This window comes from Prionailurus viverrinus, chromosome B3 (assembly GCF_022837055.1).
Source record: "Prionailurus viverrinus isolate Anna chromosome B3, UM_Priviv_1.0, whole genome shotgun sequence".
NCBI lineage: Eukaryota > Metazoa > Chordata > Mammalia > Carnivora > Felidae > Prionailurus > Prionailurus viverrinus.
The window spans coordinates 89,119,399-89,147,147 of NC_062566.1; the positions used below are offsets into that span (position 1 = coordinate 89,119,399).

Sequence of the window (27,749 nt, forward strand, 5' to 3'; positions counted from 1 at the left end):
TTACTCTTTTTTAATAATTAGTTATTGTATACTTGCGTTATTCCTTCTGCTTTTTGCTCCCTGCTTATATGAGAAGCAGTTGAATATAATTTTGAATTTAGCATAATCTTCTGAAATTTAGAAATAATGTTTTAATTTTTAAAAATTTTTTGAAATTGAGGTATAATTGACATAATAGTTTTAGGCATACAACTTAAGGATTTGATATCTGTATATATTGCAGGGTGTAGAAATAATATTTTAAAAGTGATTTTATCTTGGAAAGATAACTTAGAAGTAATTTAATTTTTCAGAACTTTCGAGCATGCTGTTTTAGCTGCAGGAACAGATTTCCGATCTGACAGACTATGGGAAATGTATATAAACTGGGAAAATGAACAGGGAAACCTGAGAGAAGTTACAGCTATATATGATCGCATTCTTGGTATTCCAACACAGCTGTACAGTCATCATTTTCAGAGGTGGGTGGAAAAGTCCGATCATTAAGATATATTATGATTAATCAGGTAATTCTTAATATTGAGGATTGTAATTCTCTTGAAATGTCATGTAAGATTCTTTTAGATACAAACAGGAATAAAGTTTCTTGCTTGATAATCACAATTTACACACTTTTGAATTTTGATATTTTTCCACATACCTTATGAAATGTTTAGGAATTTTAACCATTTTTAAACAGAAGTTTCTCTATACCCCTTTTATAGATGAAGAATAATGGGACTCCTAAGATATTTCAGAGTGGTGAAGAATGAGAAAATAGAATAAAATTTTAATTATTTTTTGTGGTACTAAATTTACAGTGTGCATGGCACATAAAGATGCTTATTTAGAACTTAATGATTTACTTAGGATGCCTTGGTTGGCTTAGTCAGTGGAGCATATGACTCGATCTCAGGGTTTTAAGTTTGAGCCCCACTTTGGGTGTAGAGATTACTTAAGAAAAAAAAGTTAAAAAAAAACAATGATGTACTAAACGTACATTTTTGTGATTCATATAATACCTTATAATACCTTATGTTCAAAACTGTGAAAGATCTATTATTTATGTAGTAAATCTAGATCTGTTTATATCAAAATCAAAAATCAAAATCAAAATCAAAAATAATTTCATTTAAATTTTCCACTATGAATTTGTCCTGACTGGTATCATTTCATTTTTATGAGTACTGTTAAAACAACTAATTCTATGTGATATGATTTCCACATTCTGTTTTCTGATGTACTCAAAGTGTCCCACTGATATGGACTCAAAGTCTTTCTAACAAGAAAGTATGTGTTGTAAGTATTGACTATGCTGATAAATACTTGCTTTTTTAGCTACCATATTTTCTATAGTTTGTTACAATTTTTATAAGTAGTATTGTGTTAAAGCCTGTAAGTTAGGTACTTTTTGAAGGATTTTCTAAATTTTTCTTTACTGAAAAAGTAGAAGACTTAATGAAGCATCTGAAAAGTACCGTGGATCAGTTTGCTAAAGACAGAAGTTATGCTGATCCAGTTTAGGAATAGGAATGATGTAGATCTGAATATACTGTCTTTGTTTTTTTATGGAGTATAGGAGATGCACAGGTTTCTAGGCAGAAACTTGCTAAAAGACATTATTAACACAAGACTTCCCATATGCAAATGCTTGGTGAATGTTTGAAAGAATGAGTGAACACAAAGTTTTTAAAAATCCTTATGAGAACAAGAGGGTGCCTTTTCACATGCCAATTTTTCTAGGATCTATAGTATAGATACAAAGTCTGTGACAATAAGAACTTTATTGTTGGTAAGAAAGATAAATTAGGAAACACTTGTTATATACCATTTGCCATGTACGAGATGCTGTTCTGAATCCCATATAGTTAATTTAATCCTCACATGAAGCCAATGAGGTATAGGTACTATTATTATCCCCATTTTATGGAAGTAGAGGCACAGAAAGATTAAAATAGTTGCATGATGTCACAGAGTTAGTTAGTTGGAAGCTGTTTGGAACCTAGACAGTGTGGCTCCAAAGTTCTTGGTATAGTTTCCTCCACATCTTTTTTTTTTTGTTATTAAATGAATATCCCACTAGATTTTTAAAAATGTATAGATGCTTATAATAGACATTAGTGGATTGCATTACAAATATTGCTCTTTAATCTGCTCTTGTTCTTTTAATATTTTGACATTTTCCTTATCAGTGTATATAGCAAACTCACAAGTAGTGTTTGTGTAAGTAAATCTTATGACATGACTAACTGCTTTGTGAACTAGGGGAATGTTTTCTTTTGCCTAATACACTCCTCCTACTTAGTTGTTTATTTAGCACTAGCTATGTAAAAGATTATATACCATTTAAGTTGTAGAAATAAAGGCTCAAACAAGTTATGTGTGAATGGTGTTGGCCGTCAAGCTTGTTGAAAATGTAGAAGAGGAAGCGCATATTTTTTTTTAAAAGTGTTCTAAGTGCTGTAATAGTTTTTCTGTTGTGTAGGTTTGTATACGGGATATACACTGATGACATCTCTAAGAAAGTATCTAATTTAAAATATTGTTAGCATGTGGACTTTGTTGATGTGATCTAACTTCTCAGACCCATGCCCTCGTAGTTCGTAAGCTCCAGAAATAATATCTAAATACTGATAATTTCCCAAAGGGCAGTATTTTTTACTTCTATGGCTGTGATACCTTTTCTGCTCCCCCATTTGTCTGGTTGCTCATATTACTCAAAACCAGATAGCTTAATTTTTTCTATATGAAACTTTCTCTAGTTTAGCAAAATAGAAAGTATTTCTGTCATTTGTGCCAGCACTCTGCCTATTTATTTACATTTGTCTTAACGCTAATAACACCACTTTAAATTTATGTCTCTTGTATATAGTTCTTGCACATTGGTTAGTTTCTGAGACTTACTAATACTTTTTATCCTTAATACCTAGGAATAGGGCTCAGTATATTAGATACTCAGCCATTTTTTATTGAATAAATTAGTTTTCAGTAGAAAAAAGGCTGATGAAAAATTACTGCTTAGTATTCCTATTTTATCACCATTTGAAAGAATTTCCTATATAACATAGCAGTTATTTTAAGTTTGTGCTCTGTAAGTAGTTAAAAGTTTTTTTATTTGTATCCTAACAATTTTAATATTTATATGAATATTAAATCTGTTCATTTTCTTACTATACTTTTGAGTTCTTCATTAAAAAATTTTTTTTAATAAGGAAGTCTGTATTTTTTGTCTCCCAGTGGTGAAATGGATCCAAGTTAAGCCTCTGTATCCATTGACTATGCAAAATTTAGATTAGTTTCCAATGTTATTTACATACATGAGTGACAGCCTTAAAATCCATAAAAATTCAGGTGTCAGTAGCCTAAATCAATTTTAAGAAACTTGGGAAAATATCCATAAGATTGGAACATAAGATAAATATACAACTATGTGTAATAATTTGATTGGAGAGGTTGGTTTGGATCAGCATAAAGACTTTATCTAAGGAGATTGGATTTTAGCCTGAATGCAGGGTAAATGTACTGAAGTTATTTTGACATGGGCTGGGGGGGGCGGGGAGGATATGATCATGTTTACTATTTTTTTTGCATGTTTACTTTTTAATATTTTTATAGCAATATTGGGGTTGAGATGGGAATAGTGAGACTAGAGGCTGGAAGAGCAGTTTATATTTAGAAGGTGAAATCAGTAGGACCTGGTACCCAGTGGAATGTAAATGATAAAAGCAAAATAGAAGAGATGTAGAAACTGAGTGGTTGGCAGTACCATTAATCAAAATTAGAAATGCTGAGGGTGTTGATTGTGGATGAAATGACACAATTAGTTCAAGATGTTGCATAACATTTCCAAATTTAGATAGTGTCGCTATTTTAGGTCTTTAGCTTGGTGTTTTTTATTAAAATTTGGATATATATAAACTAGTGTGCATGGATAAAATGAAATGACTTTTTTTCCAAAACACTTTTTGCTTAAAATTAACTTATTTCTTTGTGCAGAGTTTTGGCAATTGGATAGAAAAGTATGGGCTTGAGTTATAGGTTTTAGAGTCGCCATAGGATGCTTATTATTTCTGTATTAATAAGATTGGGCATGAATTAAATGAAAATAGATGAGAACAAAATGTCAGATGGAGTCCTTGGCAATCCTAACATTTAGGGACTGATAGGAAGGGACAACCCTCAGAGGAGATCAAGGATCAGTCAGAGACTTGGAAGAAAACCAAGAACGCAGTAACTCTGAGCCAAGGGCAAAGAAGGTTCTAAAAGGAAAGTGTGGTTAAAGGGCTTAAGTAGTGAAGACTTAAGTGATAGTGATAACGTTTAGGATAGAGGCTGTACTGTGAAACAAGTGTCCATTTAATTTTGCATGTAAAAGGCACTTGGTGGCTTTAATTAGGGCAATTTCATTGAAGTTTTTGGCACAGACACAGATTCGGGAGTAATTGAGAAGTGGGAAGGAGCTACAAATGTTTGTTGATCATTTATAAATGATCATTTATAATTTAAATAGGGATTACTATTATTTCATTTTAAAGTAATTTTGCAGAAAGAAAGAAAGAAAACTTTGCAAAATAGCATTGTGCCATTTTACAGATGAGAAAGCCAAGACATAAAGAAGGGAAAACTTCCCATAAGTCAAATAACTAATAATGGACAGAACTAGGATTTGGATTTATGCCTCTCCATGCTTTTTCCATTCCATTGCCAAGGCATGAAGAAAATTAAGTTGTCTGTAGACCATTTAATCAAGTGGTAGCTTTCACTGTAGATAGACAAGGAAAGGGTTTGGTTTTAAATCAGAATTTTTTTGGAAGAGTAATGTATAGTAGTAATTGAAAATGGGATCTAAAATTACGCTTCGTATATAGAGCATTTATTTTCATTGGCTTCTTTTAGATTTAAAGAACATGTACAGAATAACTTGCCTAGAGATCTGTTAACTGGTGAACAGTTTATTCAGCTGCGAAGGGAATTAGCTTCTGTAAATGGACATAGTGGTGATGATGGTCCTCCTGGTGATGATCTACCATCGGGAATTGAAGACATAACAGATCCAGCAAAGGTAACTAAACTTAGGGAAAAAAATCCTTTAATGCATGAGAAACTAGACTTTATATCCCTTTACTTCATGTGTTGTATCACTTGTAGCTCATATAAAATTAATTTCTGATTGAGGCAAGTGGGAATTCTTTAGCTGTGGTGTAGTTTAAATACAGATTTAACGTAGAGAATCTATTTTACTATGAGACACCTGGAGATAGCTTAGAAGGGGCATTTTGCCTGTGTTGTGATCTACTAGCCCCTTTTAAATACATACACATGAGAAAGTGGGTTTTTTTAAGGAGATTTTTAACTAACTTTTAGTATTGTTAATTGTACTTTACACATAATTGATAACAGCTTAAAACTTATCACAATTATAAGATTAAAGTAGGTGTGAATAATACTTAAATGTAAGCAGTAATATTAAAAAATTTCATTATCTAACTTGTGTGATTTAAATTTTTTCTTTTTCTTCCCAAGCTAATTACAGAAATAGAAAACATGAGACATAGAATCATTGAAATTCATCAAGAAATGTTTAATTATAATGAGCATGAAGTTAGTAAAAGGTGGACATTTGAAGAAGGTGTAAGTGTTTTTGTTTTGTAACAGGCTTCAAAATATAAAAATAGGAATAATGTATTTTTCCGTTTTGAGTAATGTCTTTACTATTTTGTTTATTTAAGTAATAAGACATTTGTCCCACTTATCTCTACCATTATCAGTTTTCTGTTATTAATTTTAGAATCTTATAGAATGAATTCAGATTTATTTGATTTGCAAGATATGTTTACTCTGAACCATTTTATTATAGTTCTGTTTTTAGAATCAAGTTTGAGTTCATACTTTACGTATTACAAAATACACCCATTTTAGATGTGTAGTAAAATGAAGGTTTTCCCCCCACAGATTCTAATTATTTTTGTTTTTGAAATAGCTTTATCGAGATATAATTCACTTACCATATAGTTTACCCATTTAAAGTGTATAATTCAGTAGTTCTTAGTGTATTCACAGATACATGCAGCAATCACCATAGTGCATTTTGGAACATTTTTATCACCTCACAAATTCCTTACCCTTGGGGCACCTGGGTCACTGAGTTGCTTAAGCATCCGACTTTTTTTTTTTTTTTTTTTTTAGACGTTTATTTATTATTGAGGGAGACAGAGACACACACAGAGCATGAGCAGGGGAGGGCAGAGAGAGGGGAAGACAGAATCCGAAGCAGGCTCCAGGCTCTGAGCTGTCAGCACAGAGCCCGATGCGGGGCTCGAACTCACAAACTGCGAGATCATGACCTGAGCCGAAGTTGGTCGCTCAACCAACTGAGCCATCCAGGTGCCCCAGCATCCAACTCTTGATTTTGGCTCAGGTCATGATCTCCTGGTTTGTGAGAGAGAACACCACATCGGGCTCTGTGCTAACAGCATGGAGTCTGCTTGGGATTCTCTCTTCCTCTCTCTGCCCCTCTCCTGCTCGTGTGCACATGCACATTAAAAAAACAAAACAAACCTTGCTTTTTAGCTGTCACCCCTCTACTACCTCACCTGCCTGCTCTAGCCCTAAGGTACCACTAATCTCCTCGATGTTTCTATAGATTTCCCTATTCTGGCCTTTTATATGAGAGTGGAATCATACAGTATTTGGTTTTTTGTGACTGGCTAGTAAATTCAGTTTTGGCATGTATATATACATTATGGTATGGCACACTACAGCAATTAGGACATAGAACTAGTCTGTCATCCCAGAAAGTTCCCTTGGCCCCGTTTCATTCAGTAACCTGTATCCCACTCCTAGCCCCAGTTACCTACTGATCTGCTTTCTGTTATGTGGCATAATTGTTCAATTTTAAATTACTCAATAAAGAAATAAATTTGCTGAAAATAAAAAAATTATGTAGTGCCATTAAAATGACTAAATAGAGAATACATTCTGTTTCTTCAGTTTTTAAAGCCTAAGAAATTTAAGGGGTTTTAGTTGTATTTTTTTATCATGAAATATGGTGATGAAAATTTTCTTGGTTCACCATCATTAATTATGTACATAGTTTAGATAGTTTGTATTGTTCCTATAGTCTAGTGTTTTCTGGTGTTGGTATCGGTTTACTTTCGTTGCAATGTCCTACTTTTTTTTCCTGTTATACTTTTGTTACAGATTAAAAGACCTTATTTTCATGTGAAACCATTGGAGAAGGCACAACTAAAAAACTGGAAAGAATACTTAGAATTTGAAATAGAAAACGGGACTCATGAACGAGTTGTGGTTCTCTTTGAAAGATGTGTCATATCATGTGCCCTCTATGAGGAGTTTTGGATTAAGGTAAGAAAATTATATGCTCTGAAACTTGAACATATTATAAACATTGATCTAGTGACTAACCTTTTTTGTACTTCTGTTGAATGTTGTTCATATAACTATATCTGTTGCATTAGGAGATGGTCTGCTTGCAACCAGATTTGACTGCTGCATATGCCAACCTCGTTGCCTCTCTTCGTCCTTCCTTACAGAAACTAGTCTAGTGGTTCAATAAAGGTGCTGAATGGGTTTAAAAATAGAATTTTATCGTTCTGTCACATATTTAATGGCTTGTTCAACTGTAAATTATTCAGTATTTCCTCTGTTTCTGTACGTAGTATGCCAAGTACATGGAAAACCATAGCATTGAAGGAGTGAGGCATGTCTTCAGCAGAGCTTGCACTATTCATCTCCCAAAGAAACCCATGGTGCATATGCTTTGGGCAGCTTTTGAGGAACAGCAGGGTAAGAATGAGGAAATTCAGTTGATATTTTTGGGATTTTAAGTTAACTTCAAGATAAAGTTCTAGGAATTGAGTCTTGAGGGATGGTATAGAGCAGAGGTCAGTCTTGTTTTTTGTTTTTGCTTTTTTCCTTCAGGGGGTAAACTTTTTTTCTATTAAAGGCCAGATAGTGAATATTTTAGGCTTTGAAGGCCATATGGTCTCTTTCCTGACAACCCTGCCATTGTAGCCCACCCAAAAGCATCTGTAGACCATAGATAAACAAATGAGCACGGTTATTTTCAATTAAAAAAAACAACCAGGCAGAGGGCTAGATTTAGCCTGTGGACTGTTATTTGCCAATACCTGGCATAAAGGATATTTCAGAAGTTTAAATCAAAGCATAAACATTTAATTAACATTTCTAGGTAATATTAATGAAGCCAGGAATATCTTGAGAACATTTGAAGAATGTGTTCTAGGATTGGCAATGGTTCGATTGAGAAGAGTAAGTTTAGAACGACGGCATGGAAATATGGAAGAAGCTGAACATTTGCTTCAGGATGCCATTAAGAATGCTAAATCAAATAATGAGTCATCGTTTTATGCTATCAAACTAGCCCGACATCTTTTCAAAATACAAAAAAACCTTCCAAAATCAAGAAAGGTGCTTTTGGAAGCAATCGAAAGAGACAAAGTATGTATTTGTATTTTAGAATATCTTCCATAAAAAAAAAATAAATGGTCGTTTTTGTTTTTTTTCTTTCCCATTTTGGCAACTATGATGAAAGATTTGGTCTGTATGTAATATATTTTATTACTAAATGAAGACAACAGTCCCTCTAAACTGATGTTGCCATCTTTAACAATTGTTTAAATTATTATGTATTAAAAAGTTGAGAAAATTAAGATTATTGGGTTAAAAAGTGTTGCAGACATTGTGACACTTTGTATTTCCCTCACATTTAGAAATTTCACAACAAATTTACTGATAGTTTTAAGTAGAGGACCTGGGAGAGTACTTTATAAACAAAAACATGGCAGATGTCTACGTTTTAGCAACTGTAACAGTGAGATTCTTTTTTAAAGTATTTCGTTTTACATATCGGTTGGCAAAAGGCAGTGTATAGGAAATTTCTTACTTTTTAGATTTTAAGCTAATGACAGGTCTGTGGAACTGTGGAAACCATTTTTTAATGTTTTATATTTGTCATGGTAGGTCAAGCCACAGTAAACCTAAGATAAGATACAGGGTCTTAACTTATTAGCATTTAATAATTTTAATAGTTGGGGAGATGCCAGGATGATGTCATTACTTATCAGTATGCTAATTAGTTTTTTCACCTGTTATGTGTATGCTGAAAATGTTTAACTTGAGTTACATTTTAATGAGTTTCAATATTTTTCAAATTTAGCATAAAAATTAAGACATTTTAAATATCTGTGTTCTAATCAAAACATTTTAGAAATATTATTAATTGATACTGCTTTTTACACAGGAGAATACAAAGTTATACCTCAATTTACTTGAAATGGAATATAGTGGTGACCTCAAACAAAATGAAGAAAATATCCTAAATTGTTTTGACAAAGCTATACATGGTTCATTACCTATTAAAATGAGAATTACATTTTCTCAGAGAAAAGTGGAGTTTCTTGAAGATTTTGGTTCAGATGTTAATAAGTAAGATCTTAATTATATATTATTTGAATAATAAATGAGCATTAATAATTTTGTATGAGTTTAATGATTAGTAGAAGTTAACATATTTCTTTTTCCTCATATATATGGGGGTAAATGCAGTTTTGCAAATGTGTATGTGTAACAGGATATATGGTTTGTCTTTCCCTCAAATTGTTTTCAAAATTTTGGCATTGTAATGTAAACAATGAGAAGGCAAGAAACAGCAAATCCTTTGAAAAAGTAAATGGGTCAAGGATTGAACCTTGAAACACAGAAACAGTATATACACCACAAAAGGTGGATGTGGTTAATCTAGAATAGGGATGCCATTTTATCTCTGATTGGAGGAAACAGTATGGTTGCACAGATGATGCCTAGTGGCCTCATTTCATGCATTGCAAAAAGCTGAAAGTTGAGGGTGGTGGAAGGGTTTACTCTAGGGGATTTGGGAAAAGGACAAGTTTGCAACTTATATTTACAAAATAGAAGAGCAGAAGTATTGATTAGAGCATTGCTGCTGTTCCATTCTTAACTGATTGTAGTAGGGAACTATCACAGTTCTTATAAGGCATGTCCCTTCTCTAATTACCCTAATTTAGAGTGATTTCTATTGAAACAGCTGTTGATAAAATGAGGATTATTTGTCTCTGTTTATGTATGTGTGTATACATTTTTGATGGTTGAGTAAAATTAAAAAACATTTAACAGAAGTTAAATTTTAATACAGTTGTATATATGTTCTTTACATCATAGTAAATGTTTTCCATGAATTGTCTAATGTAAAATACCTAACAGTCTAATGAGGCTGTAGGTACTGTTCTTATTTTTTTGTTGCTACTGTTGTTCTTTTAATAGATGAAGAGAGGCTTAAAGAGATTAGGAAGTTTTTCCAAGGTCAGTTAGCTATTATTACATTGTGCAACTGGGATTAGAACTTGCTTCAAAGTCTATGCTGCTAACCACCTGTGCTGTATATTTAGTGTCTTCTGTTTGTTTTGCACTGAAGAAAGTGCACAAAAGAAATGGGGTATGTAATTCTAGCTTCTAGTCTAGTTGGATGGTTTAATCAGAGGAAATAGGTAAGTATATGAGGTGGCACAGAACTGTTAAGAAGGCTTTGCTTTCTATGGATCAGAATGGATTTGTCATCCTTCACAGAGGAGATGGGGCTTCATTTGGGTACTATGGGATTCTGGTAAGGAAAGAATAAAATTGTGGAAGAAAGTTAAAGTTCATGTGAAAGTAACATCTGCTTGATGGGAGGATTTTTGAAGTAGAAGGTGTGATGTTGATTATGCTGTGCTTGGTTTAGAGCACACGCAGTGCCATGATTGACAGTAAGAAGCTATTAAGAATTTTGACTGGGATTAAATGACATATTTGAAATTGGCAGTAATATGTGGACAAATCTGAGGCTTAACACAAAGATAACAGGTCCTTGCAAATAAAATTATGGAGGGTCTGGATATCAGGTCTAAGATTGTTGTAGTTGAAATTTAAAAAGGGTTTGACTGAAAAATAGATGAGCTTAGAAATTAGAAACTTAGGAATTTAGGTAGTATGTATTGGTAAGAACTGATTTTTTATTTCTTTTTAATTTTAGTTAGCCAACATACAGTGCAGTATTGGTTTCAGGAGTTGAATTCAGTGATTCATCACTTACATAACAACACCCAGTGGCCACCACAAGTGCCCCCCCTTAGTACTCATGAATTGATGTTTAATTCAGCTAAATATATGCTTAAATCCTAGCTGTGTCACTTACTATTTGTGTATTCCTCACTTTTCAGATTTTCTCATGTATAGATTGAGTCTCTTACCACCTAATCCATAAGTGGATTCCTTAAGCCTTAAGGAAATTAGTCCATTTAAAGTGCTTGGTGTTGAGGAACAACCAGAGCACTGGGATTAACAATTTCATAGCCTCTTGAACATTTTGGGGCCAGAGTTATTTGTTGTTATCATTGGATGTGTATATATGCAGATTGCTCAGGGATGTTGTATATGCATGTAAATTATCAAGGTCATTTCTACAGAAATGTTAACTATCTGTGTTAGGGTTAATGATTACTTTAAAAAATAAGGCCATCTTTGTTTTTAAAAAAATATTTCAGAAAATGATAAAAGGAAAACAGAATCTTTAGGATTTTTCTGTCAGTTTGGCTTCAAGTGACATTGGTTTTGAAGTTCTGAGTTCCAGGTGAGACTTAATACGCATATTATGTCGGAATTTTTTTATTAAAAAAATCATCAGTGATAAAAATTATATTGTACTTTTATATTAGTTCTAATTCAGTTTATCACATGGTCAAAGTTTAAATACACTTGATCCTAATTGGTGTCAAGTGTCTTTAATAAGCATGGTTAGATTTCAAAAATGTAGAAATTACAGAACGTTCAGGACTTCTTTGCACTGGACAAAAACACATCCTCAAGGCCACTGTCTCAGTTGTACAATAACTTCTTAGGCAGGCTCTCCCCGTGTGTTAGAAATGATAATAAAAGGTAGCTCTTGACCAATATCCCATCAGCTCAGTCAACTGTAGTAGTGAGAACAGGCACTTTTCTAGTAGCTCAAAAATCCTGGGAGTTATTAAACGTCTTGGTTTGGGTCAAATGTTCACTCTAAACCAATTATTGGTCAGGGGTATATAGTGCTGTGGTTGGCCAGTTCTGAATCCCTGAAGCGCCATTTGAATCACATGGACTGAGAAGGAAAGTGTAGAGCAGTGGTTTCCCAAGAGGAAATAAATTGGAAAAGGTGGCTGGGAGGAGGTTTGCTTGCAGGTTCATTAAAAAAAAAAAAAAAATTATGTTCATTGCAACATATTTTTGTTACCAAGTGAAAGTAAGTCCAAACTTTAAAACTTTTAACAGTTTGGCTTTTGTATATTCCATAGGATGTTATTTTTCCTTCCCTCTCAGGCTTCTGAATGCTTATGATGAACATCAAACACTCCTAAAAGAACAGGATTCTTTAAAAAGGAAAGCAGAAAATGGGTATGTAACTTCTTGCTCAGAATGATTCATGATGCTTAAAAAAAAAGACATTTCATTGCTAAAATGCCTTTAAAGATAAATATTAAAAAAAATTTTTTTAATGTTTATTGTTTAGGGGACGGGTGGGGGGGGGGAGAGCGTGCGTGAGTAGGGGAGGGGCAGAGAGAGAGGGAGGGAAACACAAAATCTGAAGCAGGCTCCAGGCTCTGCTCTGTTAGCACAGAGCTGAACCCAGGGATCAGACACACAAACTGAACTGTAAATCATGACCTGAGTTGAAGTCAGACGCTCAGCACCCCTAAAGATACATACTTTTAAATGTTGCCTTCAAGTTGTGGTAATTTAGATACTTTACATTCATGATTTGAAAAAAACTGTACAAAACTTGAGTAGCTGAGAACTTTACTAAAACAAATGTACACAGGTACAAATGTAAACATGCATACATTTGTTTTAAAAGTACTTACTGTGGGAATTTAAAGTTTTTTCCCTTGTATTTAGGTCAGAAGAACCAGAGGAAAAGAAAGCTCACACAGAAGACACAACTTCATCATCTACACAGATGATTGATGGTGATTTACAGGCAAATCAAGCGGCATATAATTATAGTGCCTGGTATCAAGTGAGTTCACCTAATTGAATTTTTTGCTTGTAGATGTTATTTGAAAATGAAAATAAAAATAATTTAATAATTTTTATTTAATAATTAGAATAATTTATTTAATAATAAAATTAAAAATAAAAATTAGGATAGTCTTTTTTTTTTTTTTTATAACAACTACTTCTATTCCAGACTGTATAATAAATTGTCTTTTGTGGTTAAGTCTTGGAATTTTAGCACTGAATACATGCCTGGTTTCTTAAATGTATATGCTTTAATTATACTTTCATAAATGGAACCGAGCAGTTTTAGCATGCTAACATGTGCTTTTTCCTTTCAGTACAATTATCAGAATCCGTGGAATTATGGACAGTATTACCCTCCCCCTCCAACCTGATGGGAAAATATATCAGATGGAATGTATTAAAAGTATGAAATTATTTTTTTTTAATGAGGGATGTAAACATAGCATAAGCTTGTTGTATTTGATAACTTGTCTTCCTGTTTTCTGTGTAACATGATTTGTTTAGTAATAGGGGAAAATGTCACTTAGTAGCTTACCACAGATACTATTTCCTACCATTTATAAAATTTACTTTTTATTGGAGAACTATTTTTTTGATTTTTTGCATTAAGTGGTCTAGAATTCTTTTGCAATGGATTTGCAACAGAAATCCTTTGTAGCCTTAAGGGGTAGGAAAAAAAACTGACTGGAAATCATGTCAGTGTAGTTCAAGATACTGAAAATATATAAGGGCTGGTTATTAAGGATTTACCTCCTCTGTAAAAAAAAAAATGGATTTTTAACCTTTAATGACAAGGTTTTGTCTGTTTCAATTATCCTTGTGAATTTGGATTTAACTGCAGAAAAGATACACTATTAAATACTATGTCTTGGAATAGAGATTATAAATGAAAAAATGGAGTGTTTGCATCCCTTTTAAAAAATGAAAATCATATCAAAAGTATGTTGTTTCAGGAGACTTTGTATTTAGAATATTCATGTAAAACTTGTGAGCAAGCTTTCATTTTGATCAAACTGATCATCTTCATTTTTGTAATAAAACTTAAGACTCCTTAACTAATTGTTATGAATTTATTTGGGGGCAGGTTCACCTAACAATATTAACTTTATCATTATTAGTGGACCACTGGTTTTGAAGTATACTTTTCTTGAATTTAGCTAAAATCACACCATTTACAGCTTTTTGCTCCGTTTCTCTGCTTGTCTTCTCACTATACAGGAATATTTATTTAAAGAGGAGTGTGCCTCTGGAAAAGCTGTCTGGACAGTTTTACTATAACTCCCTGTTTTGATTAAACGTTAGTCCTGGTTAACCTAATCAGAACAATTATCGATTAACAACAAATAAATCAAGACACTGAATACTTTTTATTGAGCCTTTCAGTTTACAACATGAGGTAAAAGGAAAGTCAGTTCTCTTTAACCAATATTTTACACAGCTGTAGTAAAATATTTCAAACTTTAGGGAATTATAATGGATTACATATATTAAAAGTTGCGGATCGGGTAAACAGTATCTGCATTCTTGAATTTTCCAGTTGACTCTTCCGTTACAATAGTAACCAGCTCTAATTAGTTACATAAATTTCTTCAAGGCCATGTTTTATTGTTGCTGATGTCTTTACATCTGAAGCATTGCTATTTCAGTCAATATCCACTAATTCCACTTCAAAAATGAGTTTTGCATTTGGTGGAATTCTGTTGCACAAGTCAAGGTAAACTTGATAAAATTGCTTCTTCCTTCACTCCCAATATCCTCAGTCTAAAATTAGCATTATATCTCATGGATATTTGGTATTAACCTCAAAGAGAAGGGCTTTATGAATGACTGAGAGGCTAACACATACTAGCCTAGTGGTTCCCCAAAGTATCTTTGTGAATGGTGATCATAACCTACTAGTATAGGCTGACAAGACAAGTTGAGTTTGGACTAGGACCTGGATGCCTCACCAGTACTCCCAAATTAGCCACCCCCTAATGAAGATGGTTACTCAGTGCTTTAAAAAAAACAAAACAAAAACAAGGACGTGATTTCAATCTAGCTGGGTGTGTAGGTTATGTTAAATCAAATTTCGTATGAGGTAGTGCCTTATATTTGCTGTGATTTTTAAGATGCCAAGTTCAGAAAAGTGTTATTTTTATCTGATTGGTTTTGAGATGCTTCCCATGAGAGAGAGGCAGCTGTCGTTGGGCCATCTAATTTTGATAGGCTTAGAAGAGGGCTATATTCCTAAATAATTTTAACTAATACAAGTGAAGAGAACTTCCAAGTTTTTTAAAAGTTACTTTAACTAATCCAACTAGTACAATGGGAATGGAACCAACAAAAGAAAAAACAACTTCTCAGTTATTGGATTGTTCTGATCATAATGGTCAGGAGCCATGTTTGTTTGTTTGTTTGTTTGTTTGTTTATTTATTTATTTATTTAATTTTCACAAACTGGGCCTATCAGAAAAATACTGTCATTAGTAGTAATCACAGATGCTTACACTATGGTGGACCCATGGTCCCCTTAAATTTCACAACCAGTAATCCCCAACATATGTTCCATTTCTAAGCTTTGAGTACCCATTTAAATGCCTGAAATTATACTGCAGCATAAAATTACCATGAGCCATACTTATATCCTATAATTTGCTATAGTTGTTTGTACTGGACATCTTAACTCCTTTAAGTAAATCCTTCAAATAGTAACAACTGCCTTTCAAAGATGAAAACGTAAACCTCACAATTTAGCTCTTAAAAATCAAGAACTGATTTCAAGAGGACAAAAATATAAATTCTATTCTAGCTCAGGTTTGGATACTTTGTACTACTAAGACATGTTAACTCCTGTCTCTATTGGAGGTGTCTACACAGAAGCATCTAAGTATTAGGAATACTGGTCTGGACATGATTCCTGATCTGGAAACTAACCTAGATAGCGTTTTTTGTACCTTCAGGTGGTCTTCATGTTTTTGTTTGTTTTTACTCACAAAGGAGAAAAGGATACTTGGCATCAGGCTGTCCTTTCTTTCCATAAGCCCATTCTGGTTCAATCTCTAGTCGAGCCTTTTCTCCTTTACTCATGGTCAAGAGTGCTTCATCCCACTAAAGGCAAGAACATGAAATAAATACTAATGATAATTTGCAAAAACTACATGTAAATCTAGAAAACAGTATATACCAAAAAGCATTCCACTACTGAATTTCATTATATTCTAAGGTAATGTCCTTGGGTGAATCTTGGTCCTTTATTTCCTCATTGCAAAAAAAAAAAAAAAAAAAAAAAAAAAGATATATTAATTTTAACTAAACTCTACCCCCAATGTGGGGGTAGAGATCTTCATAACTCCAAGATAGAGTTGCATGCTTTACCAGCCAAGGCAGCCAGGCACCTTGGGTCTTGAGGTCAGTTACCAAAAACAGTTAAATCAACAGGATGCAAAGATATGACTAATATCATATACTCTGTTGAAATGTCAGTCACATAAAGCTTAAGGGATAGAGATCTGTTACATAATGGCAACTAAGAATATGGTTCACTAGAAGAAATACACAAGCAAATTAGTCACAGGAATAGAAAAATTGATCAGTTTGGTATATAGTTAGTATCAACTAGGTACAATCAGGTAGCAGTTAAGGTTATTTTCAACTAAACCTTTAGTTTGAAGATGTTTTACATGCTATTTTAGGCTCTGGATACGATTGAGTTGTATTTTAGGACTTATCACAGTACAAAGAATAACATTGAGGATTCTCATAAATGCATGTGAATAGGTATGTCAGTTACAACATTTGATGTTGTGAATAAAGACCATTTAATAATAAATGGGCCCTAGAATGACAGCCTCAGTGAAGCTGATAATCAGTGCTACTATCCATTACCTCCTTTTGTACACTGCAGTGGTCACTGCAGCTCAAGCCTATCTTCCCCTTTTCTCAAAGTCTCCTTCTGTTACCTCTCACAAGAAGGGGTGGGTAAAAAAGGCATCCTTAGGTTTGAAAGATTTTCTGGTGTTTGAACCTCAATTGTGCAAGGTGAAAAAACTCAGAACAAACTCTTTCTTCTATGAGTAATTCAGTGAAAGAGGTATTTTACCTTTCTCTACCATGTATAAGTAGTACAACTATGTAACATTTTGCAAGAATCTTAAAAAAATTTTTTTTTTATTGTTTATTCATTTTTGAGAGTGCAAGCAGGGCAGGGGCAGAGAGAGGGAGACAGAATCCGAAGCAGGCTCCAGGCTCTCAGCTTTCAGGACAGAACCCGACGTGGGGTTCGAACTCACGAACCAAGAAATCATGACCTGAAGCTGGATGCTTAACCAACTGAGCCACCCAGGCGCCCCTACAAGAATCTTAAAGATAAATTTAGAAAGCCAAACTTTCTGACAAAGAATTACTTTACGAAGAAAAAAAATATTAAAAGGGGCAGGCATTTAATGAGTCTCTACTATATTATGTGCTGCAGTTAAGCTTATTTGTTTAGCAACCTTGAGGAAGGTTGTACTGTCCATAACTGAGACCCAGAAAAATTGTGCCAGATCAGTTAGCAATGATAGCACTTGATTTGTTAGACTCCAAAGATTTTTTTTATCATAGCCCCAATCCTAATTCTTTATGGCACCATACCACAAGTAGCATGTGCCAGAACATCTGTTGATTCATTGCCATTTTTTACTTACTCCTCTGATAACTTTGCCTATTCCAACCTTAAAACTTAAAGGCTTGGCGTTTTTCTTCTTCTTTGAACCTGTAAAACAAATTTTCCTTATAATGCATGATGAAATTAAGTTTCATTGGAAAAACAGTTGACTTAAGTCTTTAAATTGATTTTAGAACTTACTATGCATTTGAAAAGAAAATAAAAATTCAGAAAACTCAAGAAAATTCTATCTTTACATATAGTTATGGTCTAAAAGGTAGAGGAGAGGGACCTATATTTACACCACTAAAACAGCACACTATTCTCCCTTTTACATTGAAATATGAAAGCCTCACTTTGGGACATTAACCAAGTTTAGACTAAGCTTCCCTATATTTTGCTTCCCAATTAACCAAGAGATATTTATTCACCCAGCCAATAGTGAATTGAAGACCTCTTCCAAGTAAATCACAGGTGCAAAGACTTCTGGAAAAATTGACAGCCAAGAGAAAGGTACAGCCAACTGCTCATGTACCACACAAATATTTTGCAATGCCTTATAGCTAAAAAGGTAAGATTACATTTAGACTTACTCGTTTGAATATTAGTATCAAAAACAGTCCCATCCTGTAGTGTTCCTGTATACCAGCAGTGAACAACATCTCCCTTTTTGGGAAAGTTGGTTTTATCTCCTTTTTTAAGAACAGATTTTACATATTTTGGTGGACCCTAAAAACAGAAATAACACACAGAGTTATTAACTCATATCCTTCTTTTTTAGAAGGATGACCAAGAGAATTCTAATACTGCCAACTGAGACCCAAGTCTGGTCACAGAGTTTCAAAGATGTGGCAACAAGCTATTTTCCTTCTGGTTCACCTCTGAGTTAAAAAAAAAAACCCACCAACTCATTGCAAGTCTGTGATGACAATGTTAGTAAATAGCCTCTCTCTAATTTCAAATAACTCCCAGCCTCTCTGGAAACCAATGTTCTTTTGACAAAATTCTGTTAATTAACAAATCACAAAATAAATCCTGTTATTTTCCAAGGTCAGAAATATCATTACTATTTAATTCCTATAAAATCATAAGGCATTAAAGAAAACACTGTGACTTTTTTTAAAAAAGATTTGAGTTGTTACCAATAACGAACATTACTGAATATTTTATTATATCCAATTAGAATGAATACAGTAATGCTCTATTGGTTTCTGAACTTGAAAATAAATTCACACAATGAATAGAATTATCTATAGAAATTACCATAACATGGGGTACCTGGGTGGCTCAGTCAGTGTCTGACTTCAAATGAGTTCATGAACTCACAGTTCATGAGTTTGAGCCCTGCATCAGGCTCACTGCTGTCTACAAAGAGCCTGTTTAGGATCCTCTGTCCCTTCTCCCCCTTCCCCTACTTGTGCTCTCTCAAAAATTAATAAAACATTAAAAAAAATTACAATAGGCATATTATGCTAGAATAAAACAGGATCATCTGGGTCTTCTTTAAAAGTTAAAGGCTTAACCTAATCAGCAGTGATTCCAAACATGTGAGAAAAGCAAGTTTTTATTACTGATAAACTGAAATGTAAATGGATGGTAAGTATGGTCAGTAAAGGAGCAAGAATTATTTGTGCTGGGGCTTTGTTATTGCCTTATAATTACTAACGTCAAATACTTATGTGAGGGGCGCCTGGGTGGCGCAGTCGGTTAAGCGTCCGACTTCAGCCAGGTCACGATCTCGCGGTCCGTGAGTTCGAGCCCCGCGTCAGGCTCTGGGCTGATGGCTCAGAGCCTGGAGCCTGTTTCCGATTCTGTGTCTCCCTCTCTCTCTGTGTCTCCCTCTCTCTCTGTGTCTCCCTCTCTCTCTGCCCCTCCCCCGTTCATGCTGTGTCTCTCTCTGTCCCAAAAATAAATAAACGTTGAAAAAAAATTAAAAAAAAAAATACTTATGTGAACTAGAATAATGCAAAAAAACCATTAAATTGGTGATTATGGCTCAGACTTTATGGTGAAGGTGCCAGTCTGCTCATGGATGGCATCCATTTCTGTGTTTCACAAAGTGTCTTTTACAGACCACTCATTGCTTAGTATTGTTACCACTGTTAGAAAAAAAGGGGTCTACCATAATTGTTTTGGAAACACTATGTTAAACAAAGTTAAATATACCTCTATTCTGCATGATTTCTCAGAACTGTCATCAGCTAACATGCACTGTGAATCTTCAAGGAGACAGAAAGCACAGGTTTTGATGACGCTATAAAACAACCTGGACCTTCTGGAACCTATATAACACACTTTAAGAAATGCTGTTCTAGTTATTTGATCTGATTTTGCGTTTCACTGCAAGAACCTGATTGGTTTATGGTGAGAGGTCAGATCAGTCCCAAGGCTATACCTGAGTTATATGCTTGAATGGACCTGGCTTTAAGAAAATTTCTTAGCTTTGCAGCAATTTCTTTAGTTCAGAATTTTGAGAGTAAACATTACGATTTCAGTTAACTGGATAACATCATAGCCTCTAAACATGAAAGTATGTTACATAATTATTACTATTATCCTTTCAAGAAATATTTGAACATGTTCTATGTGTTAGAAATTGGAGATACATAGGGTGCAGACAGGGTCCTGACCCTCACTCTAGAAGAGAATATAGTCATGTGTATAATTACGTGGGTTATGAGACCTAAAGAGGAAGCACAGGGTGCTAAGATGTGAAGTTTATAACAGAGAAGAGCATTTTCACAGCAGGGAACAGCATGAAAATAGTATAGTCTGCAAGGGAGTAATGAAGGAGACAATGGGATGAGATGAGGATGGAAAGATAGGTAGCATAAGTTAAGAAACTGTTTTGTTTTAAGTCTTCAGGTCACTGAACAGCCAATTAAGAGTTTTAAACACAGAAGTTATAGAATCAGATTTGTTTTTTTGTTTTGTTTTTTTTTAATTTGAGAGAGAGAGAGAGAGAGAGAACGCAAGCGAGAAGCACAGAGGGCAACAGAGGATCCCAAGCAGGCTCCTTGCATAGGGCTCAATCCCATGAACCTGGGATCATGACCTGAGCCAAAATCAAGAGTCCAACACTCTACCAACTGAGATACCCAGGCACCCCAACAGATCACTGTGACCTAGTAAGGGATGGATATGAAATCAAAGTGGAAGTGGGGAGACCTGTTAGGAAGAGGTTAGTATAGTAGTCTGGATCTACACCAGATATAGTTTTGAGATACATGTACTGCAAAATCAACAGAATTTGGTGATGATTAGATGCAGAGGAACTGTACAGGATGAATCTCAATTTTTAGCTGAAGTATTTTTAGTCATTTCTGACTGCTGAGCCTGGATTCCTGCACCATCTTGTATTTTCTCCCACCCAATATTCATTCCTACTTGAAAACTTTAACATTAAACACATAAAAGAAAATATATTGATGAGGACTGATTTATTTAAAGTCCAGTAAGAGCTATTAGACACGGTTCTTTACATTAAAATAAATAAGGTAGAGACAAATAATATAGATACCATGTGCTACAGGAATTTATGCAGTTAAGTATAAAGTCTGGGATGGTGAAAACTTCAGAGGAGTGATGAGCCCATGACCTGGTTCTTAAAAGTGACATTGAATTGACAAATAGGGAGTTAAAGAGAAAGACACATTAAATAAGAAATAAAAGTATGAGAGTGAGAAAGGGCAGTTTAATAGGCAACGAGCAGACATTTGTGGTTAAAGAAGAACGTTTCTACGTTTCTACCGAAGTAGTAAATATGGAGCTGGGCAGACACCGGAAAACTTTGAATGCCAATAATGCTGTCCAACAGAAATACAATGAGGACCACAAATAAGATTTTACGTTGTCTGGCTGCCACATAAAACCAACACACTCAAAATAACATGTCAGTATTTAATCAATATAAAAGATAGATTATAAATTCTTTTGTAAAAAAAAAAACATACCAAGCTTCTGAAACAGAGTGCGTATTTTACACTGAAAGCACATTTTAATTTGGAGTTGCCACAAAGTGCTCAGTAGCCACATAAGGCTAGGGACTACTGTATCGGAACAGCACAGTTCTAAACAGTACAGAATTACTGAAGACTTTTGAGCAGGGTATGGTTTGCAAAATACTATTTTACTTAAGTAAAACTTATGCATTTTACTAGAATAAATATTTTGGGGCTAAATGGAGGAAGAAAGAGAATGAAGGCAGATCAATGATTTTTTCCAATACTTCAGGTCTGAGGACTTGGAATGCCTGAGAATCAAAAAGGAATGAAGATTTGAAAAAAAGATTTCGAAAGATTTAAAAGGTTTGAAAAGATGTTTGAGAGCATTAGTCCTGAGGGAGACATGAGAAGGAAAACATTAAAGATTCAGGAATCTTTAATTCTAAGGTAGGAAGAAGAAAATGGTTACAACTATGTTAACATTTTGGTAAAATAGGAGTATAAAATGATACAATGGTGAAGGAGTATGAGGACTGAGAACTTGTGGGAGAAGTATCCAGTAGTTTATGTGGGCAATGTGATGAGGAATGCAGCAAGAGATAATATAAAAGTTGCTGAGTAACAGTGAAATTAGAAATCATGCTTGGCTGATATGAGGCATGAATTTATGCCAAACCCAATAAACAGCTTATGATTATTTTTCTTCACAGTGTTCACTCTGCAGCTCCAAAGCACACAGAAAGTAGACAGCAGGAATCAGCCGAGTATTAGCTATGGAATCCAGGTGCTAGATAGACAGTCAGAATACATAACTGGGTTCAGGCCTGCCAGTTAAATAAAATGAAAAGAGGTCTTTAAAAAAGGGATATGGTTTAGGATCCTCACAAGATCTCTTTGAGAGTGTCTCCAGCCCTTACAACCTTTTATTTGTAACTCTCTTTTCCTTAAGCTCTTAATGATATACTATCTGCTGCCTTATCCCTCCTTTATTCTAATTTTCTGGAAGGCAAATTGTTTTGCTAATTGCTTTTGTAATCCTTTTAGTAATTATTATACCTTTATTTACTTTAGTAGCTGCTCAGCGTTTGCCCAGTACAATATCTGTCAAATCTTGGGGCGCCTGGGTGGCTCAGTCGGTTGGGCGTCCGACTTCGGCTCAGGCCATGATCTCGCAGTCCGTGAGTTCGAGCCCCGCATCGGGCTCTGTGCTCAGAGCCTGGAGCCTGTTTCAGATTCTGTGTCTCCCTCTCTCTCTGACCCTCCCCCGTTCATGCTCTGTTTCTCTCTGTCTCAAAAATAAATAAACGTAAAAAAAAAAAAATTAAAAAAAAAATATTTGTCAAATTATATTGGATGTGATAAACCTCAAAACTGCTTTAGTGTGAATACATATCCATAAATATTAATTTGTGCTTTTCAATCAACAGGAAAATACCATGTAAATTAACTAGCTTTAGTTGTATAAACTTCTGTAATTCTGTACCTGAACTTATACTCTGTCCACAAATATCCAAATGCTATACACCTTCATCATTAGGTCACACCTCTTTATAAGACCTGAGGAATATTATTATTACTATTGGATTATTATCACTGATACTAAGTGCTAGGAATGAGTGAGCTTAGTTAGCAAGGTATTATCAGAAGTGTTACGATTGTAATTATTCAGCTCTACTGTGGCTGTTCTAAGTGCTGTCCTTGGCTCTACTGAGGCTGTCCATTTGCAGAAATGGTTTAATATGGCTCTTCAAACATTTGTACCAAAATGTAAAAATCTATGTTGGGAAAGATGAGACAGATGACTCCATACCCTGCAGCCAAGCCTGGACTATATCTATTGCCAAGGATAGCGTGTACATTAGAAAAAGCTAAAAATAGTCACAGTGAAGTATCTTTCACTCAGTCCAACTTGGCTATACAATCAGGACCTTAAAATGGCTTTGGAAGCTCAGAAGTTCTGGTCAGACATAGAGGAAATATAAAATACAAAGCTAGAGGTTTTACAGGAAAGCCTTATACTGTAAAGTACTGGTTCTTAGGTGTTTTTTATGATTTAGTACACCTAAGAGGGAGAATACACTCCAAATCAGTGTTTGGTTCACTGAAAAGTGCCCATACTCCACCACTCCTTACTAGGAGAAATCAGTGCTGTAAGCAAATACTTTTATCAAATTCACATTAGAAATAAAATAATATTCTACACAAACCTCATCCAGAGTCTCTTCAGACTTGGTTTCTTTGGGTTTATCTTCATTAAGCTTCACATTTTTCACCTGCTCAGACACTTTACTTATACTTTCAGTACCCTTGAAACGCTGTAAGGAAAATGTTCACTATATTCAGGACAGGTTAAAAGTTAGAAGGGACATCTAGATTTTCAACATTTCAATTGAATGAACATCTGTGCCATGAATATAGGCTACTTTATTCAAATGTAAATAAATGGAAACTGCCTAGGAAAAATCTTTATTTTAATCAACAAATATGACCCTCAAAGTATTTTACAAGACAAATTCTGAAATGAAATCTTTAGAAAAGGCAACTCAGACTCATATATGAATACCATTCACAAAACTCCTTAATAATGACTCTTTGCTTTGTCATTTCAGAATGAACAAATACTGGAGAATTTAAAATTTGTTTTTCTAAAGGCTCAGCCTCAGTCTGAGATTTTAAATTCATTGGCTTAATCTGGAAATAGTTTGGATTTTAACTTTCCAGTGTGCTTAGTTGTCTTAATTTAAACTATAGGGAATTATTTTTAAGAATTTGGTTCCTTTTAAAATATCAAAACATCCTCCCATACTACAGATGAGCTTTGCTAGATTTGACAGCTAGTCCACTTATGACTAGAGTTAAGAAAAACTGCAGGTGGAAAAACTTAAAAACATATTTTGGGAATAAGTTTAAACCTTCTTTTTGCAAATAAAATATTTAAAATAATATTTTGGTAATAAAATGTAACAATACTCACCTTACTTTCAAAAAGATGGTTATAGGCTGTAACCAAATGGTCCTTGTTAGCTGTCTTAGCCACATTTTTAATGTTTCCTAATAACTTATGTTCTGCAAGAAACTACAAAAAAAAAAAAAGCTGGTTAGAATAATCTCCCTCACATAATAAGGGTCTAAATGTTAGAAAATTCCCTTTTATGTTAGCAATTATGCCTTCAATAGAACTACTAATGACAGAAGAAATGAAATAAACATATTTATACCCTACTTCATAACAAAAAGATTTATGGAAGATTAAAAATATTACTTATAAAAATTGACAAGAGTGGAACTATAATATATAGAAGATCACACTGTTGCATTCTAACCCTTTTCCTTCCCATTATGGAATTCACAGAACATTTATACAGCAAGTACACTCTGGTGACTGGACAATGCTGCTACCGGTAGGCCATGGCCCTGGGAGCCTCAAACCATTGGGCATAGCTGTCTTGACAAATCTGTAACCCATTCTTAGCAGACCGGGAAGCATTATTAGCTAACGCTGGATATATGGTGGTTAAGTATATGGGCTGAGGAGTCAGATCATCTGGGTTAAAATCCTAGCTATCTGATCTTAGACCAGGGAATAAGTTTTCCTAAAGACTCCGTTTCTGTATCAGAGTGGAAGATTAGTAACAGCATCTATGTCAGAAGGTTGTTCTAAGGACAAATCCACTTAATGCCTTTTATGTACAGCCTGTCACATGGTCAGAACTCAGTATTAGTTATAGGGACTAATAACATAATGTACTTAATAATTCAAAGTAATATAATTCCATTTATCTCAAATAAAAGACTAAATTGGCAGATGGACAACAAAATACTACTATTGAATATTGAGTCATCAAATTGTAACTTCATCTCAAAATTATGTCTTTGTTTTCCTTATTTTATTCTGCTTCCTTTTCTGCCTTCTGGCCCTTGAATCATCATTTTTGTTACTTTCTCAAAGTTCTTCTGGCATCTTCTTTTGATAAGGCAGCTTTTCTAATACTATCACTATTGTATTTTTTTCTCCTCTGCTTTTTCCTCTTCCCCTCTTAGAGAAATGTTCTAAATGATAAAGGTGGCTGGGGAAAGGCTATTTTGATTAAATGGAAGTAATAAGTTGCTTTAGCACTCTTGTGATTTCTTTAGCAAGATTCCAAAAAGAAATCCAAAATATATACATCTCCTTGATATCTTATGATCAATAGAACAGTGATTGTCAAATATAGGTTTAAGTATGTGAATGAGTACTGGATAATATGCACTCAAAAGGTTAATGCATTAAAAAATACCCTGATAATTCCATGTGGAAATTGTCCCATGTGGGCCAGTTTGAGGTTAGATTCCACATTGGGATGATTTGTTCTGTAACAATTTGATATAGTACAGTACTGAGGCATTAAATGTTAACAAATGATATGCCTAGTTTATTCTATTGTTCCAATTGAAATATGAACTGACTTAAGAGAAAATAATTCCACTAGAATGGCATGGTCTTTCTTTTTATCCTGTATCCCCAAACACTAAGCGTAGTTCTTGCTATCGATGTATAAATATTTGCTGATTTCAGGATACTTATTATGGGTGTATGGAACCGGAAGCTAGAGAGTAACTATATCTCCTCCTCTTCAAGACACTTCAAAATGAAAATAAAGTACAATCCTCACAGAAGCCAAAATTTTTTTTTTTAAATCCAAGTTTAGAACTTAAATTAAAAATTGTAGAGAAATCATACTGCTGCTTCTATTTCCCGTAAGTGGGGGGGATGCAGCGAGCACAAATTATACAGTGGTTCAGCAGTTTAAGAGAGGCATGGTCTTAATTTCCAAAGGGAAAAGTCTGACAAAAAAAACCACCCAAAAAGCAAAAAAACCAAACACTTATGACCACAGTTAAGATGGAGACTATATTGAAAAATGCAGCGCGTACAGTATAAAGAATGCCAAATACATTTCTTAGGTTTGTTTATAACAATGGGAGACACTACCCTAAATGCGCATGTAACTCCCCTAAGTATAAAGGGTGAAAAGGTCATGTGAAGAGTAGAAATTTTAAAAAGTTAACCCGCAATCTACAGATTTTTAAAAATTACACGCACTAGCGTTCAGTATTTAGTAACTGATGAGAAAAGCAAATTGCACATACCGTTCCCACAAAAATATTCACAATCCTTCTGATTTCCCTAATGGCCTACTTCTCTGTAAGGGTCTCATCCAGGTCCCCAGTCCTCAGGCACTAGTCCCAACCCCCAGTATCTCCTGTTTGTTTTTGTTTTCTTTTATTCATGGTTTCCACCCTCACTCAACGCGCCCAAGGAGGTTCTAATTATGCAATTGCTGCCTGCCTGCCTGCCCCAAGAAATAAAGCCATTCCGTCCGCCCAAACGAGGCAGCCCGGGAAGGCGGGAGCATGGCTCCGCGGCGCACGCGAGGCCTCTCCGGCCTTCCAGGCCACAGGCCGCGGGAGGACGAGGGCGGGGGCACGGAGGAATACGGAATGTACGGGCATCTCCGGGGGGGTGAGGCGTCCCTCAGCAGCACTAGCCCGGCCGCCCCGCCGCCTCTGGTACCGAATCTGAACCGTGGTCCTGTAGAAACTTGATAATGTCCTTCTTGGGGAGCTGCTCGCTGCGCAGCTGCTCCACGGTCCAGGCCCGCTGTGGAACAGCCGCCGCCATCTTCCCCCGCTGCCTCTGCTTTACTGAGCCAGCCCGCCTCGGTTCAGCATCGCCCCGCCCCTGGGGCGTGGCGTGGGCGCCGCCTAGAGCTCGGGGAGGCGGGGTCACGGCGCTACCCGTCGGGATTGGGGCCGGTCCTTGAGTGATGTCAAGGCTGTGCTTTGAGGGCTTCTTTGTTGAGTCCGGGAATAAACCAGTTGATGGGGTCCTTGTGGCGGACTATGCGGATGACCTAAAACTGTCATCTGCTCTTAATCGGAACCATTGTGAGGTGACCAAAGTTGGTAGTGATTTTTATTACTAGCCATTACCCCCATTTGTGTATTACCGAAGGGCTTCTATGCCTGTAAGGCCTGTATATTACCTGGTTAAAGAAAACAACAGCAGTCAGAATCTAATTTCATTCTATCTAGTTTTAGCCTAAAAATTCACACCTGAATTG

The 27,749-nt window shown here is 35.0% G+C and overlaps 2 protein-coding genes and 1 non-coding gene across 8 annotated transcripts in view; 2 read left to right on the plus strand and 1 right to left on the minus strand.

Moving 5' to 3' along the window:
* Window positions 1–14,129, plus strand: part of PRPF39 (pre-mRNA processing factor 39) — a 38,828-nt gene extending 24,699 nt beyond the window's left edge. For all 6 annotated transcript variants that reach the window (XM_047863810.1, XM_047863811.1, XM_047863814.1 and 3 more), the window contains 10 exons: window positions 294–461; window positions 4,876–5,041; window positions 5,503–5,610; window positions 7,180–7,344; window positions 7,659–7,785; window positions 8,192–8,460; window positions 9,263–9,447; window positions 12,373–12,447; window positions 12,949–13,069; window positions 13,389–14,129. In XM_047863810.1, the coding sequence (XP_047719766.1) occupies window positions 294–461; window positions 4,876–5,041; window positions 5,503–5,610; window positions 7,180–7,344; window positions 7,659–7,785; window positions 8,192–8,460; window positions 9,263–9,447; window positions 12,373–12,447; window positions 12,949–13,069; window positions 13,389–13,445 (1,441 nt within the window). In that variant the 3' untranslated portion in view covers window positions 13,446–14,129. The remainder of the gene's footprint in view (window positions 1–293; window positions 462–4,875; window positions 5,042–5,502; window positions 5,611–7,179; window positions 7,345–7,658; window positions 7,786–8,191; window positions 8,461–9,262; window positions 9,448–12,372; window positions 12,448–12,948; window positions 13,070–13,388) is intronic.
* LOC125169358 (small nucleolar RNA SNORD127) lies at window positions 8,537–8,622 on the plus strand. The gene has a single exon (XR_007153663.1). It is a non-coding gene; the product is annotated as a small nucleolar RNA SNORD127 (small nucleolar RNA).
* A 293-nt stretch (window positions 14,130–14,422) lies between the features above and the next one.
* Window positions 14,423–27,350, minus strand: FKBP3 (FKBP prolyl isomerase 3). The gene is made up of 7 exons (XM_047863817.1): window positions 27,200–27,350; window positions 24,620–24,721; window positions 23,853–23,960; window positions 18,295–18,430; window positions 17,742–17,809; window positions 16,067–16,164; window positions 14,423–14,771 (listed from the first exon to the last, which is right to left on the minus strand). Exons 1-7 carry the CDS (start codon window positions 27,305–27,307, stop codon window positions 14,717–14,719), a joined length of 675 nt encoding a protein of 224 aa, XP_047719773.1. The 5' UTR covers window positions 27,308–27,350; the 3' UTR covers window positions 14,423–14,716.
* Between the last annotated feature and the right edge of the window lie 399 nt (window positions 27,351–27,749).